The 18,696-nt window shown below is 41.4% G+C and overlaps 1 protein-coding gene across 4 annotated transcripts in view; it reads left to right on the forward strand.

The window, feature by feature from the left end:
- Positions 1-778: 778 nt before the first annotated feature.
- The window catches only part of faap100 (FA core complex associated protein 100), a 69,245-nt gene continuing 51,327 nt past the window's right edge, over positions 779-18,696 (forward strand). For all 4 annotated transcript variants that reach the window (XM_048555390.2, XM_059653698.1, XM_048555389.2 and 1 more), the window contains exons 1-4: positions 779-979; positions 3,562-3,674; positions 16,421-17,409; positions 18,339-18,495. In XM_048555390.2, the coding sequence (XP_048411347.2) occupies positions 815-979; positions 3,562-3,674; positions 16,421-17,409; positions 18,339-18,495 (1,424 nt within the window). In that variant the 5' untranslated portion in view covers positions 779-814. The remainder of the gene's footprint in view (positions 980-3,561; positions 3,675-16,420; positions 17,410-18,338; positions 18,496-18,696) is intronic.

Consider the following 18,696-nt stretch of genomic DNA (forward strand, 5'->3'; position numbering starts at 1 on the left):
CCTTTTAGAATACCCAACACTTGCCCCCCTCCTTATGCCTCCTTTTGAGTTTTGCCCCTGGTTGGCAAGCTATACTTCCATCACCATCAGCATACTTTTAAAGAATAAACTATTAAACTTTTTGGGGTGGGGGTGAATAAAAGAAAAAAGAACTTTTGGGGCGGTTTTATAACTGGCACCACTTTAGGATATGGACTGTCACTCAATCGTAACATTTTATTTTAACATAGACACACATTAGAAATACCTTTACTAGACTCTGGAGTCTTGTATTTTGAGAGTCACGGTTTTATTCCCCCCCCCCAAACATCCCAGATTAATTTCTTCCATTTCCTTTATCTTCAAATCAAATCATAAGCAATAAAAAATATGGAATATGCTCAAAACCCATCCACCACAGGCGGTAAAGAACTGTGACAAGAAGCGAGAAATTCAAGTCAAAAGTTATTTCTATATAACTGACAATTCCATCCCGTGACATTAATTCCACTGCTTTTTTTTAGCAGTTTCTGCTGATCATTTCGACACTGCAGTTTAGTTTAGCAAGTTGCAGGACTGGAGACCAGTCTTTTTAACACTTAGAACAAAAACATAAGTTGCTGGAAAAGCTCAGCAGGTCTGGCAGCATCTGTGAAGAAAAAGAGCCCCGGTTAACGTTTCGGGTTCGAGGACCCTTCCTCCTTTCAACACTTGGATCGACTTTCCCTGGGTTGTGGGGCAGTAGACAAGGCCAGCTTGTTTTGACCTTCATAGCGCTCCGTAGAGCGTCTCGCTCGGATTGGCTGCAGCGTTCTGGTTACGGGACTTGGTCGAGATGGCGGCATGTCGGACCAAAGCGGTCCGCTACCTGGACCCCGTGAAGCTGGGCTCGGGGCAAGCCCGTGGAGGCGTGCGGCTGCTGGGCTCTCCGGGCCGCTTGTACGTGTGGAGCCGATCGGAGTTTGTCTCAGTGTATCAGAGAGACAGCGGCATGTTACAAGTGAGTGACAGCTGTCAATCACCGGCACACCCCTCCCCCACCGCCCGTTTGTGACGTTAAGCCGCTGCTTTGTATCCAACTCCTGTATCTTTTTCAGTCCACCTCTGGGATATGGACGGGAGATAAACTCTTATTCATTACCACTCCCAATATTCTCCATTGCTTCTGTTTTGGCCCAAAGGAGATCAGCTTGGCCAGTCCATGCTGTGAGGATTGGTGAGTCTTCTGCACTGTATCCCAGGAGCGTTTGATGGCATATCAGCAGACCTTGCTTCCAGAAACCCCCAAATTATGTCCATGTTATTACGAACGCTCATGGGCTACTTTCTTGCCCCAATGTCAGTTAAGTAAATGGGCTTTAACAACGGCAGGTGGGATTCTTGCTGTGCAGGGAGCATGACAATCAACCTTAACGGGTTTGCCATAAGAGATAACATGAGATAACAAAGAAGGTCTAGGCCCAAAATGTCAGTTTTCCTGCTCCTCTGATGCTGCTTGGCCTTCTGTGTTCATCCAGCTCCTTGTTATCTCAGATTCTCCAGCATCTGCAGTTCCTACTTTCCCTTAATGGGTTTGCTTGCAAGTTTGGGTAAGGTTGGGTAAGTGTCTGGTTGAGGAATGCAGCATTGAGCATGGCGGTCCCACTGAAAGCCTAAAGTCCTGGTGTGGGACTTGAACCTGAGGCCTTCTGGCTCAGAGATAAGTGTCCACCTCCTGAGTCACTCTAGCTGTCTTTCACAAACGCATTATCAAAGATGACTTTTCATTGTGCCCAGGTGATGACATTAGATGGAGTAGCTCAAGGCTTGCTCCAGGATTTGGATTCTTTTGGGATTCTGAAGGGGATGATAGAGAAGTTGAGATTTTGGGACAAGTAGCAATGACCAAATAGCTGTGAGGCAATCTGTACCCAATCTATATGAGTGTGGGCCACTGCTAAATTCACTAGGATTTTATTTTTAAATGTTACCAGTGACAGACAGTCTAAAATTCTCATTTAAGCCTATTACGTTTTGAAACTAGTGGTCTAAATTTAGTTTTAATATCTTTCCTGAGATTGGCAACAATTGGAGTTGGATTCAGACCTTCTTCACTCAGAATTTCTAAATGGCCCGTAGGGCTGTCACAGTGTACTCAACAGTTAGAAATTACAGATTGCCCTTCTGACTCTGCACTCATTGTAATTCTCTTCCCCCCACTTCCTCCCAACTCTCTTCTGCCACAGTCACCCTGAGATTTGTCTTTGATGTTCCCATTAAGACTACTGGTGTGATCATCGTTTTGGGAAAATGCAGGACCTGCCTAGGGATGTGTAACAGATATCAGTATTAGATTAGATTAGATTCCCTACAGTGTGAAAACAGGCCGTTCGGCCCAAAAAGTCCACACCACCCTTCAAAGCATCCACCCAGACCCATCCTCCTATAACCCACACACCCCTGAACACTGTGGGCAATTTAGCATGGCCGATCCACCTAGCCTGCACATCTTTGGACTGTGGGAGGAAACCGGAGCACGCAGAGGAAATCCACGCAGACACGGGGAGAATGTGCAAACTCCACACAGACAGTCGCCTGAGGTTGGAATCGAACCCGGGTCCCTGGTGCTGTGAGGCTGCAGTGCTAACCACTGAGCCACTGTGCTGCCCCAAAAGAAATCTGTAAATGTTATTCCTGATTGTCGTGTCTGAAAATGTACTCATATAGATGTTGAGTGAGAATAGAACTATGGTTAGATGTGTTATCTGCCATGGACAAATATTTTACTGACTTTCAATGTTTGGGTTCATGGGTGAAGAATTAAGTCCCTTCTGCTTCAATTGGAAGAATTTTCACCTATGAGTCAAGCGATCCTATAATCAAGCCCCACTTCAGAAATTTGAGCACATATATTAAGATTGACACAAAAACAGAAATTGCTGGAAAATCTCAGCAGGTCTGACAGCATCTGTGGAGAGAAGTCAGAGTTAACAATTCGGGTTGGGTGACCCTTCCTCAGAACTAAAGGGTCACAAGACCAGAAACGTTAACTCCGATTTCTCTTCACAGACACTGCCAGACCTGCTGAACTTTTCCAGCAATTTCTGTTTTTGCTTCCGATTTACAGCAATTGCAGTTCTTTAAGTTTTTATTTAGATTGACACTTCAGAACAGTATTGAGTGACTGCTGCATTGTTGGAGGTGCTGTCTTTCAGATGGCACAGTAAACTGACTTCCCTTCATCCACTGAATTGAAAATGAGAGTTTCCATTCACTATTTTGGAAAAAAGAACACAAATTCTCCTTGGCAATTGTTTATTCCTCACCCAGCACTCAGAAAGGATTATTTGCACATTTATCATTTGCTGTCTGTGAGAATTTGCTGTGTGCAATTGGCTGCTGTGCTTCCTACGTCAGCTCCATGATCAGACTGCATAAAATACTGAAATTGTGAATGTGTTACACAAATGCAAGTTGTTGGGCAAAGTGGTTCAGGAAATGCTAATCTCTGAACCGTTCCACAGCTGTAACCCACTGCTGCTAGAAGAAATTGATGGAGAAAACTGGGTTTAAAAATCTTTGCTTTGTCTTTTGCATTACCAGAGTGTGTTCAAGTTACCCAGCTCTGTATGGCACGTCGAAGTGGACAGTAGACACGAGCACTTGTTTGTGCTGTGTGCCGGCAGTGGAATATACAGCATATCATTAAACCATAGGTAAGGTACATTCGGTGTACTACTAAAGCAAAAGCAGATATGCATATACAATATATTGCCAAATGGTGGTGCTGAATAAGGCAGATTACACAGTTATTAGAACTGAATTCAATATTGTCTTTTTGTGGTTTTTGCATTATTATAGTAAGTTATAATTTTCATCATTCCCGACCTTTCGGTAAAATAAAAATGCTTGTAAACTCACTCATTCATTGCAATCAATCAATCAAATACATTCTCAAATTGTGTGATTTAATAAATTGTGGATTTTTCATTAAAAGTTCAATATTTAGAGAATTATGTTCATCAAGACATTTCTAACAATAAAATAACGTTGAAAAGTTAAGAAACCAGTAAGTTTTTGAATATTTACTAATTAGTATCTACAATGCTGTCATAATCTGCAACAGCACACTCATTACTTAGTATGCTAGCATTTTTCAGACCTTCTGTGTCTTAACCCATGTGGCGTACACAGTGTGTTATTTTCAGCAATTGATAAAAATCCTTTAAAAATAGGTTTGCTATGATGATATTTAGAACTTCAGAGATTGTGCCAAAAATAGCTACCAATACATTCAAAGGTATTGTGAACATATACATGCTGGCCTTTATATCTTGAGGAACAAAATACAACCGCATAGGAATGATGCTTCAGCTAAAAAAATCAGCTTTCATCTATTGTGAGCAATTTCACACCTTAGAAACCCTGGAGGGAATGTAGCATAGATTTACCAAAATATTAACCTGGACTCCAAATGTTACAAAGAAGAACCATAGAAAAATAGAAGATTGAAGCAGGAGGAGACCATTCTGCCCTTTGAGCCTGCTCTGCCATTCTTCACGATCACGGTTGATTGTCCAACTCAATAGCCTGATCCTGCTTTCTGTCCATAAACTATGATCACATTCACCTCAAGCGCTATATCTAGTCACCTCTTGAATACATCCAATGTTTTGGCATCAGCTACTTCCTGTGGTAATGAATTCCACAGACTTGCCACTCTTTGGGTGAAGAAATGTCTCCTCATCTCTGTGCTAAATTGTCTACAATGAATCCTCATACTGTGACCCATGGTTCTGGACATAGCCACCATGTGGAGCATCCTCCCCACATCTACCCTATGTAGTCTGTTAGAATTTCATATGTCTCTATAAGATTCCTCCTCATTCATCTGAACTCCAGCGAAAACAATCTCAACCTAGTCAATCTCTCCTCATATGTCAGACTCGCCATCCCTGGAATCAGTCTGGTAAACCTTGGCTGCACTCCCTCAAGAATGAGAGCATCCTTCCTCAGAAAAGGAAACCAAAACCCCTGCAATATTTGAGGTGTGCTGTCACCAAGGCTCTGTATAACTGCAACAACACATCCCTGCTCCTGTACTTGAAACCTCTCACAATGAAGGCCAACATACCATTTGCCTTCTTTACCATTTGCTGTACCTGTATGCCTCCCTTAAGCGACTAGTGCACAAGGATGCCCAGGTCCCACTGCACACTCCCCTCTCCCAACGTATATGTTAAGCTTTGCTGACAAGGGTTGTGTTCTCCGGAATTTAGAAGGTAAAGGTGATTTGATTCACATTTTCAAGATACTAAGGGAACAGATGGTATTGATTTGGAGAAACTAATTCCCCTGATTGTGGAGTCTAGGATTAGGGGCCTTGGTCTAAAAAATTGAGCCAAACCCTTTCAAGGGTAAAGGTAGTAAACACTTCCACATAGTCATAGGATGTTAGAAGTTTGGAACTTATCAATGAGTGGCAATTGGTGTTTGATCAATTATTAATTTTAAAACCGAGATTCACAGTTTTTTGTCAACTAAAGTTGGTAATGGATATGGGGGTAATAGTGGATTTATGGAGTTAGGTTACAGATAAGCCATGATTTCACTGAATTGCAGAACAAGCTTGCATGGATAAATGGCTCAGACTTGCTCCTAATGCAGGCAATCCCAAACTGTGTGTCACTACCTCAATTGGACTTGCAGGCCAATCATTTGAGGGTCTACAGTCTGAGGCAGTAGTTATGACTGTCAAGAGCGGATTCTTGACATGTAATTTTTTTTTGTCCCGAGTGGCAAATTGATGGGACAATCTTGTGTTGCCTTAATTGTTCATTCTTTCAGTGCCCATAATGGTCATTCGGTTCAATGCTCTGATTGGCTGATCAGGGACATCCATGGACGTTCTTGGAACAGAGAAGTCATTTTGGAAGCATAGTGGGACGAATGTTAGAACTGTCCTGGGCTTGGTGCTGAGGCATGGTCAATCATTACATGCATGGCCAACATTCCTGGTCCCATCAGAGTCTTCAAAATGGTTGTGCATTGGCCATTGGCCTTCCCTTAAGAACGGTTCCCTGGCTCTCACCTGGGATTTCACCATTTTTCAAGCATCAGAACGGTATTATAGTGGCAATGGCTGAATGGCTGTATCAGAGTGATTTTTGAAAATGTTTTCACTTTTGTTTTTGAGTGATAGTAAACTTATGAGCTTTTTTTTCTCAGTGTGACCTTCACACCTCTTGTAACTCTTATTGAACACATCCTCAATGGGAAATGCATGAATTTATTCAAGATATTTTCTAATCAGCCTATGCAGAGATGTTAGTTGAGATTTCTGAAGCAGGTGGAGACTTGAACTGAGGTCTCCTAGACTAGAGGTAGAGACATTACCACTGCACCATAAGAACCCTGTTAATTCAAGTGGTGGGATTCGAGCCCATGTCCACAGAACATTAACCTGGGGTTCTGGATGTCTAATCCATTGACATTATCACTACACCACCTCTTCCCCATGAATTCAGTCCATCATGCGATTTGAAAAAAATACATATGTGCTGGGACTTCTGTCTGAATGTGTACAAGTTGCAGTAGTTAGTTGTTACTGTTGCAAGTAGTTGTGGGTGATTAGCGTTAATTAATTAAATAATTGTCTGGGTAGGGCCTAGATGCTTTCGAGGCACAGTGGTAGTGTCCCTACCTCTGAGCTGGAAGGCCTGGTTTGAAGTCCCATTGGCTCCAGAGATGTACCATAACATCTGTGAACAGGTTAATGAGAAAAATTTGTAAAGGAGGGCCTGATTTGGAGAAAGAACTGTAGGACTCATTAGTTAATAAACTCTATCCTCAAAGAAAGGTGTCTTGGTTTCTGTCTCTTCTACTGGCTTGATCCAAAGTGACAGTAGTAGCAGTGGCTGGCTTCCTGAAGGTAAACATTGGAAACTAAGAGCTCTTTTCAAACGGAAGGTTGTAACTTGAGTTGGTTTTGAGAAGAATGGCTGAAACAAGTGTAGGCTCAGGATACATTTCCCAGCAATGCTAAGAGAAATTGAACCTTGTGATCAATGGAAAAAATCAAGTAGTGATCTGGACATAGACTACATCCTTCCCAAAGAAAGAAAAATAAGGTATGGCCTTGGCACTGTCATTCCTGCTAGGCGCAGATGTGGTGTCAAACATTCTCAGAGCTAGAGGTTAAGAGTTAGGCACTGAAGAAGATGTGAATACTCTTAAAATTTTTTGAACAAAATCTGAGAGAAAAAATACTTGGTAAATGCGTACAAAATGTGACCAGACTTTGATAAATTCAGAAAGCAGGACGGTTATTCCATAGAATAGTATATAGTGCAAATGAACAGACTATCTCTGAGATTGAAAGTATAATTAGAGACTCCCAATTTAATGTTTGTCTTTAAATTGTTGGATTGTGCTAAGGTGTCAGATGTGGATAGACTCTTGGGGCTGTATGTAAAAAAAATTAACTGGGCTTTGATTTCCAGAACAAAACAAGCTTTTGAAACAAATGCCTTAAAATATTACAAGGTAAATCTTCATTCCCAGCAGCCTTCATGATTCAATGGAACATTCAACAGCAATGCAAAAAAGGAGGATTCTTCAGTAGCGAAACCAGATGCAGTCTAAAAATGTCTATACAGAAGGAAATCAACTAAATGGAGTGAGGGTGGCAATACCTCTGCCGCTTATAACAGATCCCAGAAATTAAGAAAGAATAACAAGAGAATGAACTCCAGTAATGGCTGGGGAATGGTCACCAACGCTTTAGGTACGACTCAGAATGCCATTGTGCAATTAATTGTCCTAAATGGAACAAAGATGTTTTCAAAATTACGCATGACATGGAATGATTGGAGGGAAAAGATGGTGATACTGATCAGGCAGGGGTAATTGTTATAGTTACATAAAGCATCAACTTAGTATTGAGCAAATATCTTAGTCACAGACCCATTCAATTGGGCTGTGTTGGACAGTGAATGCTCAGTGTTAAAATGGATTGGTTAATCTTTTTTAAAAATACTATTATGAAAGTCTTGAGAGTAAATAAAACATTTGTGAAATCTAATTCAGAAAAATACACATTCTGTTTGCCGGCCTAGGATAACACAGAAGATATGAAACTAGTTCTTTTTAGCGAAGCTTCACATGCTAATCTTCTGGATGACTATTTCTCTTCAGCAGTGTCTTACATATTCTTGGTGGAAATGAACAATAAATGTTGTTAGTTGGCCTGGTTAAAAAATTTGAAAAAATTCCCAGCTTCATTTTGGGCATGACAATGCGCTGATACCATTAAAAAGTGTGGTGATTCCATGTTACATAGCTGGGCACTTTATCAGCACAAACAGTGTCAGTGGAAATACTCTTACAGTTGAGCAGGCATCTATGAAACTGCCAAGCTACATAACAATGCAACTGTTTTACATTAAGCTTAACAGTTTACACAATCTTGACATTTCAGAAATTAGGTATTAGTAAAGAAATCAAAATATTAAACCAATGTTATTGGCATCAGGAGGTAGGTGTTTGAAGGAGAAATGGCTAATTGTCCTAAAACTACATCAGCAATTGCCCATCCATCTAAAGAATGCAGGAGTAAGAGACGAGGTGCATACTAAACATATGGGAGAGATTAGTGATAAATGTTACATATGTTAAAAATAAGGGTACTATCATGGCCCGTAACAAGTCTCCCATTAACAAGAGACTTTAACAAAATTGTTGTAACGGATTTGAAAATATGGCAATAGAACATTTTCATCTTGCACTTCATAGAGAATGGCAACTACATTTAGTCAGTCTGCAGTAATATAGAGTAAAAAGAAAAGAGTAATATTGGACAAAACAATTAAGAAATAGATAGTGACCAGACTAGGGTTGCTGGCTAAATTCCCAACTGACATTGGATGGAATTTGTCAATGATAAATTTAGAAACTCGTGTGAAAATGTGAACATTGGAATAACATGTGACTATGGCAGTAAAAAGCCTCTTCAGTAGTAGTGTGAGTGAAAGAAAATAAGTAGCAACAGATGAGGTGATTCATAAAATCCTAGAGATAGATGAAGTTGTAAACTAATATTTGTCCCAACATGGGCAATGCATATGAAGAAAATGGAAAATGGCTGGGGTCCACAATCTGTATCAGTTAGCTTTTTGGGAGAAATAGAAAAAAATTCTTTGGTATTGAATGATTACCCACTAGTTTGGGAAGGGACTACAATTAGCTCATTTTGTTTTCTGAGAACTTGAATGCCATGCATATATTGAGAAAGCTTACTTGACAAGTTAATTTCCTTCCTGAGAAAATAAAGCCTAGTTGCCACAGGAAGATGACTTTGTATCCATGGAAGAAACAGGTCAGTTGCGTTTGACAGGACAGTTAACCTGATTGTGTACTCAGATTAGACCCAGTGCCAGTTGTGATGTATTGGAACTTAGTACTGTGATGAAGCATGCTACTATTAAGGAAGTCTTGAGACTAAATAAACCATTTGTGAAATCTAATTCAAAAAAATACATGCTGTGTTTGCCAACTGAGAATGACACTGAAAATATGAAGCTAGTTCTTTTTAGTAAAGCTTCACATGCTAATCTTCTGGATGACTATTTCTCTTCAGCAGTGTCTTACATATTCTCGGTGGAAAAGAACAGTAAATGTTGTCAGAGATAGTAGGAACTGCCGATGGTGGAGTCTGAGATAACAAGGTGTAGAGCTGGAGGAACACAGCAGGCCGAGCAGCAGGAAAGCTGACGTTTAGGGTCTGGACCCTTCAGAAATTGGGGAGAGAAAGGGGACTCTGAAATAAATAGAGAAGGGGGGGCAATAATGGAAGGTGGATAGAGGAGCAGATAGGTAGAGAGAAGACTGACAGGTCAAGGAGTTAGGGATGGAACCAGCAAATGTGAGTGTAGGTAGGAAGTTGGGATGGGGGTTGGTCAGTTGGGACGCAGGGGCGGGTAGGTGGGAGGGAAGACGGACAGGTCAGAGAGGCGGGGATGAGGTTAGAAGGTAGGAAGTGGGGGTGGGTTTGGCTAGTGAGGTGGGAGGAGTGGATAGATGGGAGAAAAGATGGACAGGTCAAGGAAGCAGGGACAAGCTGCGCTGGTCTTATGATGAGGTCGGAGGTAGGGAGATTTTGAAGCTTGTGAAGTCCACATTGAGACCATTGGGCTGCAGGGTTCCCAAGCGGACTATGAGGTGCTGTTCCTCCAGCCTTCGAGGGCATCATTGTGGCACTGGAGGAGGCCCAGGATGGGCATGTCGTTCAAGGAATGGGAGGGGGAGTTGAAGTGGTTCGTGAGTGGGAGGTTAATCGTGTGTCACGAACCAAGCGTATGTACTCCATAAAGTGGTCTCCAAGTCTCCGCTTGGTTTCCCCGATGTAGAGGAGACCACATTGGGAACAGTGGATACAATATACCACATTGGTAGATGTGCAGATGAACATCTGTTTGATGTGGAAGGTTTTCTTGGGGCCTGGGATAGGGATGAGAGGGGAGGTGGAGGGGCAGATGTAGCACTTCCTGTGGGTGTAGGGAAAGTGCTGGGTGTGGTGGGGCTAGTGGGGAATGTGGAGTGGATGGGGGAGTCATGGAGAGAGCGGTCCCTCCGGAAGGCAGATAAGGGTGGGGAGGGAAAAATGTCCTTGGTAGTGGGGTCAGATTACAGGTGGCGGAAGTGCAGGAGGATGATGCGTTGAATATGGAGGTTGGTGGGGTGGTACGTGAGGATGAGGGCAATTCTGTTTTTGTTATTATTGCGGGGAGGGGGTGTGAGGGATGAGTTTCAGGAAATGCGAGAGATGAGGTCGAGGGTGTTTTTGACCACTGTGGAGGGGAAATTGCTCTCCTTGAGAAACAAGGACATCAGGCATGTCCGGGAATGGAATGCCTCGTCTTGGGAGCAGATGTGGCGGAGGCAAAGGAATTGGGAATAGGCGATGGCATTCTTGCAGGAAGATGGGTGAGAGGAGGTGTATTCTAGGGTAGCTGTGGGATTCAGTGGGCTTGAAATAGACATCAGTTTCCAGGTGGATGCCAGAGATGGAAACAGAGAGGTCCAGGAAGGAGAGAGAGGTATCAGAGATGGTCCAGGTGAACTTAAGGTTGGGGTGGAAGGTGTTAGTGAAGTGGATGAACTGTTTGAGCTTGTCAGTTGTCAGTTGACCTGGGAAGCCAAAAGAATAAAAAAGGTAGTTAACAATAATTTAGCTGCTGAAACATCAGCACTAATGTAAGCCATTCATGTAGGGGTATATTTAGCCAATATTGTAAAGCAAATTTTTTTAAAATTTATTCATTCATGGGATGAGGGAGTTGCTGGCTACGGCAGCATTTATTGCCCATCCCTAATTGCCCAGAGGGCTGTTAAGAGTCATCCATATTGCTGCGGGTCTGGAGTCACATGTAGGCCGGACCAGGTAAGGATGGCTAGACAAAGGACGGTTTGAGAAACACGGTGTAGGAGCAAACTACAGCAGATGGTTGAATCTGTACTGAAACCAAAAAATGCTGGAAATCTCAGCAGGTCCGGCAGCATTCGAGGAGAGAGAACAAGCTAATGTTTAGAGTCTAGATGACTACATGTCTGCACTGACAAGAATTAGACACCATAGGTACACAAAGGCTGGACTGAGGTACGTCTCTTCCTATTTTACTTTGAATACAGGCCCAATGATTTTCAACCGCTTTAGAAATATTTTGCACAATATAATAGAGTGCAACTATTTCATATTAGTCCTGCGTAGCTTAATTTGTTCTCCAGTTGTCTTAATTTTAATAAAATATCACAGTAGTTTATCTGATGTCTTTAAGGGAGGTAATTTTTTTCCCAAAGCCCTTCAAAGAAGCTGAGGGAACAATGTGGATACTGAATCAAAGGAGACATTAGGCAGGTTGACCGAAAGCTGGGTAAGACAGGTGAGACTCAAGGAGGATCTTGGGGAAAAGAAAGTTAGAGGCAGATGGACTGAGCAGGAATTCCAGAGCGTGAGGCCTGGGTGGCATTGGTGATTTTATAGAGGAAGGAGGGATGCACAAATGGTCACATTCAGAACCAACAGTCACCTGAATGGATGAGCAGGACAGAACAAAGTGAGGAAGTCAATAAAGAGAGGAGTACCAATGAATGAAAGTTCAGTATGTAACTTGTTGAAAATACCCACACATCATCATAGCCTAGGTGAATTGGTGGTAAAACAATACTCAAGGCAGTTTCAGTAGGAGACAAATTACAGTCAAATAAAATAGTTTACTTTAAATCTTTCATGATGTGGATACACCAGCAAGGCCAGCATTTTTTGCCTATCCCTAATTGCCCTTGAATTAAGTGGCTTGCTGGGACATTTCAGAGGGCAGTTAAGAGTCAACAACATTGCTGTCAGTCTGCGGTCACAAGTAAGCCAGACCAGGTAAAGATAGCAGATTTCCTTCCCTAAAAAACAATACAATTGTAAATACCGGGGGATTATTATTGAATGATTCAACAAATAGAGAGTTGAATGAGGAGATGGAGAAAGGGCTGAGCAGAATGGGAAGTTGACAACACTAACCCTGTGGGTATTTTGGCAAGAGGTGAGGAATGCTGCTTTTTATTGGGCCAATTGGAAAGAGGCAGGAAGAATAGTGCACAGCAATGTATGAGTACTGAAGAGTGAGGTAGGGACTAGCTGTAGTAAAGATATATTTCTTCTTTTATAACTTTGAATGCAGGTCTGATTTTTATCTACTTCTGTGATTACACAAAATAACCTAACATTTAATGACAGAATTCTGCAAAGTTTTACACTTGACCTATGTAACCTGATATACTCTCCAGTTACATTAATTTTGATAAAAGACCACAGAACAATTTATCTCTCATAGGAGAAATGAAAAGTGATATTAACGGATAACAAGAGGGGGAGGAACCTGATGAGCATGGGTCTGGGACAAGCAAGGGGAGACAAATGTTCTTCAAATATTGGCTTTGGGTTCAGGGCAACAATTAAAATGTCAAGGAATTTGAGTTATGTAGTGCAAGACAATGTACAACTCTGAACAGTTAACCAATTAGCTGTCCTATTCCTATGTGAACGTCTATGAAATTTATAATCAGCAAAGCAAAGGTCTCAAGCTAAGAATCTGTCCTAGTCACACAATTCATTCAGTTTTGGAACGCAACAACAAGTAAAAGCATGAAAAGTCTACTTTTGAAGTTGCAAGTTCAGGTGCTATCTTTGCATTTTCTTTCTGTTACCAATCAGGTTTCAAACAGATGTAGCTCCTTTGTCAACCAGCTGGAAGGTGTGCTCTGTACTGCATTCCCCTCCCTGTTTTCTCTTTCCTCCCAGAGGTGATTGAGCTGATTCAGAGAAACATACCCCCTTGGGAAGGTCTGGGCATTAAATGGCAGTCTAGACTGAAATTCCTGTTTGAAGGCAGCTGTTGTGTTCCAGCTATCAAGCTGCAGCTGTTAAATGTTTTATGGTACAGGTTTTATGAAGAGTAGAAAATATTCATCCAATGTGAAACAGAACAGTACATCCACAAGACATTTTAGTTTTGTCTTTTTCTTCTGTTTAAATTCCAAGCTTATTCCATTGATTGAATCTTTTTTAATGAAACCAAAGTCCATTTTCCTTCCAAGTCTTGTCTCTAAAACGCATCAGATATTTTATTATCCTTTTCTGTATATTCAGTCTTTACAGATTTAGTCAACTTTCACCTTAAAAATTGCAGTTCTTTTCCTTTCTCTCACATGTCCTAACATCACAAAAGTTCAGCATTAACGAACAGAGTTTCACTGGCAACTAATACTGTTTCTATATCTGGCTGCAGTGTAATAACCAGTGTCACCTTAATCATTTTACTTTCAGTCTTGCCTTATTTCAAATTTAAATTTTTTTGTTCTAATTTTGAAGATATAACCCTAATTTTCATCAGTGACAAAAACTCAATAATTTTGGCCAACAACCATTTTTATAGATGAAAACCCTGTTGTATGTTACATTAGGCTCAGCCTGTAGAGGCTTATGCTACAAGAGTTTGTTGTAGCAGTCAGCAGTGACACGTGTCAGAAGTCACCATGGCCCAGAGGACTGCAGGGCTGCTCCCTCATTAGAGAGAGAGAGAGACGACTGGTAGTGTATAACCTAGGAGTCACCATGCCTCAGGCATGGGGAGAGAGATTGAGAAGGAGGGACCTTCGTGATAACCTCAGCTGGTGGGGGAATTAAACCCACACTGCTGGCTTCACTCTGAATCAGAAACCAGCCGCCCTGCCAACTGAGCTAACTGACCCCTGGTGCATATCAAGCACTGTAATAGTACCCTTGCTGGCAGACTAACAACTTGTCTGTCAGCACTAACCTCCTGTGAAAGACTCAGTGAAATGATTAATACCCCAATAGCCTCTCTGTTTGCACGAAGGCAGTTTGGTTTGGTTGAACATTAAGTTAAGTTTGATAAATTATAAAGTCGTTGTGGGATTAGAATGGATTCAGTCTCAGGTGTATAGATAGATACAGTAGTTTAGTTTGATAATTATATTTTTTATACACTTCAAAATTAACTTAGAATCAGAGCTCAAAGCAGTTCAGTCTTTCGAGTCTTTTGAAGGGCAATCCCCATATTACTACAATCTATTCTCCTTCAAATATTTTTCAAACTTCTTTCAAAATGCCACTATTGAATCTGTTTCCATCAACTTATCTGGCATTTTGTATTCCAAATTAGATAAAGGTTTTGCATTGAAATTTTTTTTTACATGCTGTTTCTTATTGATATTTCTTTTCTCTATTGATTTTCATATATCCTCATTCAGTTGAACATGTAATTTGTTCCTGATTGTTGAGATAACAGCCACAATCTTGAATCTTGCAGCTTCAGACAAACACCATACTGCTGTTATGGACCAGACCAGGTTCCCTCAAAGCACTGCTTTCTCTAACTTTTTCTTATTTTAGAAGTAAATGTCAGGTGCTCTGTTCTAGATGCAATTTGATTGGTCAAACTACTGGATGTTAAGCAAAACACAATTTATTCAAATACTATAGTTAAAATATCACAAAAGAAAGAAGAATTTTGAACATTTTAACTCTAATGGAAAACTTATGGAGTAGTAGATACAGTAACTATTACCAATTAGTTGTTCCAATACAGTAACATCCCATCAACACAAACTTGGGAAAAGGCAAATTCAGAAAACTGATTTGTCTCGAATGCAATCCAGCAGCCCAGGAAGAGAACCCCCAGCTTTTGCTTGTAATTAAGAGAGGGCGAAAAAGCTTCCACATTTTTCAAGACCCCAACAGCAACAACAGCCAAAAGCTAACTAAAAATCCTGGATTTGTGGAGGCTGGACCACATCCACTCAGGCTGTTTCTATTGTTCCAACTTTTTTTTTAAAAAACCCAGAGCCTCATTAGTTGTTTATCTTCTCATAGATTGCTGGGCATCTGTTTCCTAATTTCACTCGAAAAGAAACCATGATAAAACACACCCCTTACTGTCACACATCATCACACTACCATTGAAACAATGTCAAGCTGCTGGTGTAAAAAGTGTCAAGCTGCTGGCACTAGTGTAAAATCAGAGCCAAACTAGTCAGTATGAAGGAAAGCAAGACTCCTTTCTTTGTCAGTAGAGTTTACTGAATACTTAATCCGTAGCTGCTTCCACACACAAGAACCACCTGCTTGCCCTTTAGGTACGCCTCATCAATTAACATCAATCACCCAAATATACACTTGCTAGATTAACAAATTCCGCTTGTTCCATTAAACAAAACATTTTAAGTTTCCTTTGCACAATTGAAAACACCTTCTAATCCGTTCGAACCATTTGATGGCCTCTACTCCTTGTCTAATGCATTATCAGAGGAGTATGCAGTGCTCAGGAGAGGTGATGGTGGTAATATCACTGGCTTGTTAATCCAGAGACCCAGGTGAAGTTCTGGGGCCACAGGTTTGACTCCTGCCACGACAGGTGGTGGAATTTGAATTCGCTAAAAATCTGGGATTAAGAGCCTAATGATGACCATAAATGCATTGTTGATTGTTTGAAACACCCATAAAACTCATCTGGTCATTAATGACCATTAGGGAAGGACACCTACCTGGTCTGGCATACATGTAACTCCAGACACACAGCAATGTGGTTCACCCTGTACCATTAGGAATTGGCAATAAATGCTGGTCTAGCCAGCTACACCCTTGTCCCGTGAACAAATTAAAAAGAAGAGAATCTCTGATGTTAGCCAATAATTGCTTCACTAACTGTATTCTTTCAGTGGAATGTTTAGCAATTTGAACCGGAAAGCAGCTGATAGCTAGATTCATTTTCCAGATTCTGTCACTTGACACATTTTTAGTATATTATAATGTTTTCAAAGTTTATTTTATTTGAAGATATCCCCTTATTAAACAAATGCAGTTTGCTTTTCTCTTTCTGTATTTTTTCAGCCTCGTAGAAGAGACTGGAGCTGGGGAATCATTTCCTGCTGCTTCTCAATCGGAATGTAACCGTGGGAACAGCATGCCTCGTGTCTGTGCTGTCAGGGCTGAGAGATGCATCATCAGGGATCCTGCCATCACCTCCTTCATTCTGTCAGATGACATTGTCGTAACGGTGGTGAAGGAGGATCAGAAATGGAGGGTGACTTTCCTCAGACTCCCACTTCCAGGCTGCGAGCTTCAGCCGTGCAGAAAAATTGAAGACGTGGACTTTCCTTTTCATTCCAATTTCCCAACTTGTGAAAAATCACCCGAAACAATTTCCCCACCAGTGTTATGTTGCATTTACCCTCGGACGGTGAAGGATTCTGAGAAGCAACTGAGGGGTGATGCTCACATGTCTCTCGAACCATCTCTTTTCAGCTTGCTCTTCAGTGTGGATGCGAACATGCTGAACTCACCCATCATCCTCTGTGGGTTGCCTGATGGGCAACTTTGTTTTGTGCCAATCAAATATGTGAACTCTGAGGCCAAATGTCATGCATCACGAGTAAAAGTGCTGCACCACCTCGAACAGCCAGTAGTTTTTATTGGGGTTGTATCAATAAAAGAGGATGGGAATGATGATTCAGAACACCAGCCATCAGTAGACAAACCATTGATTCCTGATGGTGTTGTGGTAATTGGGAAAGGTGGCAAAATAGTGATTATCAAGGCCAGCCTTCAAATGGAGATATGGTTTCCCAACTTCATCGAGTATCACCTTCGAGGACCCATAACTAGTGCTTGTTGCTATGCTAGTACCCTTTACTACAGCACTTGTTGGGATTTCTTCAGCATTGAGTTTGTCCAGAGGAAAAAATCTTTTGGAGTAACTGGGCGGACAGCAGATCAGAGGAATAGCCAATCAGATGGTACTTTACCTTCTATCCTTACACCCATTAGTCTGAACATCTGTGGAATTGTTGCTGTCTCCACACCTTCACTGACAGCTAACGGTAATAATCTATTTACAACTTTGCTAGGAATCTGGTTCTGATGAAAGGTCATCACTTTGAAATGTTAACTCTGTTCATCTTTCCACAGATGCAGCCAGACCTGTTGAGTATTTCCAGCACTGCTCTGTTTCTGATTTCATTATGTTTCTCATGCATTCCCTGTTTCCAGCATCCTCTGATGGGTAGCATACTTTCAGAGAATCTGAAGTAGGGAGGATGCATTGAAAGAAACTGGTTGGAGGGTTGGATGGGAACACAACTAAGTGACAGTTTGCAAGGACATGCCAGTGATGTAGATTCTGGAGTAGAATAGGCAAGTGTTTAGCAGCAGTTCTGCAATAGAAAGGTACTTGTATTCTGAAATCTCTCTTCAAAGAAATCAGTTAGAATCCCTCAAAAACCCTTCTATTAAAACTTCCCATTTTTGACTTCTGTTGCTATTAAACACAATCACATTCTTGTGAAGGCCCAATGTCGTATTTAGCATCCTTCATAAGAGCTGGCAGATTTCTTGCTGACTGTCAGTCAATACTTCCTCACTGCAGATCTCCCTCACTACAAGAGCTGCTACTGATTCTGCGGTGGATAGTATCTGGAATCAGTTCTACTAAGTTTTGTTCTAATTTACTTGCTCAAGGATATCACATCTCTCGGGAGTGGAAATATTTTCTGTTCTATGTCATATTATTGCATTAACATTCTAACCACAAACTCATGTGTTTTAGATGAAGAGCATACTGTGCTTGACAAAGGCACCTTCGCTTTCTCTCTGTTTGAATGTTCTGGTTCGGATTCTGACTTGGATGGCAAGATTTAAGCAAATTTCAGGAACCTAATTGTCACCTCTTGGGTTTTGAGACTGCGATGTGGGTTTGCTGAAATGGATGATGTGAGGTTTCACTTTGTTCATAACTTGTGTCTTTAACCAGGTGACATCAGCTTTGTAGCACTGACTGAGAAAGGCAAGGTGATGATGTGTACTTTACCTTATAGTTCGAATGCAGCCCAAAGTATGAACTTCAAAGCAGCTACTGCAGGACAACGCATTAAGGATCTTCTCGCTGGCATTGGCAGTGTCAATGACAGGTAGTTGGATAATATGAACGGAATCTTTTCTATAGCTATGAAGATGCACTGCAGGGTTAGTTCTGAGACAGACAGACCACTCACATGTGGCAGTTTGCAGTTGACAACAGTGGCCCTTGTTTAAGATGGGGTTGCTATTCCTGATCGGAAAATGATACCACATTGGGTTTTGCTGTGGCACCATTCCTGGTTAAATTGCTT

This window comes from Stegostoma tigrinum, chromosome 22 (assembly GCF_030684315.1).
Source record: "Stegostoma tigrinum isolate sSteTig4 chromosome 22, sSteTig4.hap1, whole genome shotgun sequence".
NCBI lineage: Eukaryota > Metazoa > Chordata > Chondrichthyes > Orectolobiformes > Stegostomatidae > Stegostoma > Stegostoma tigrinum.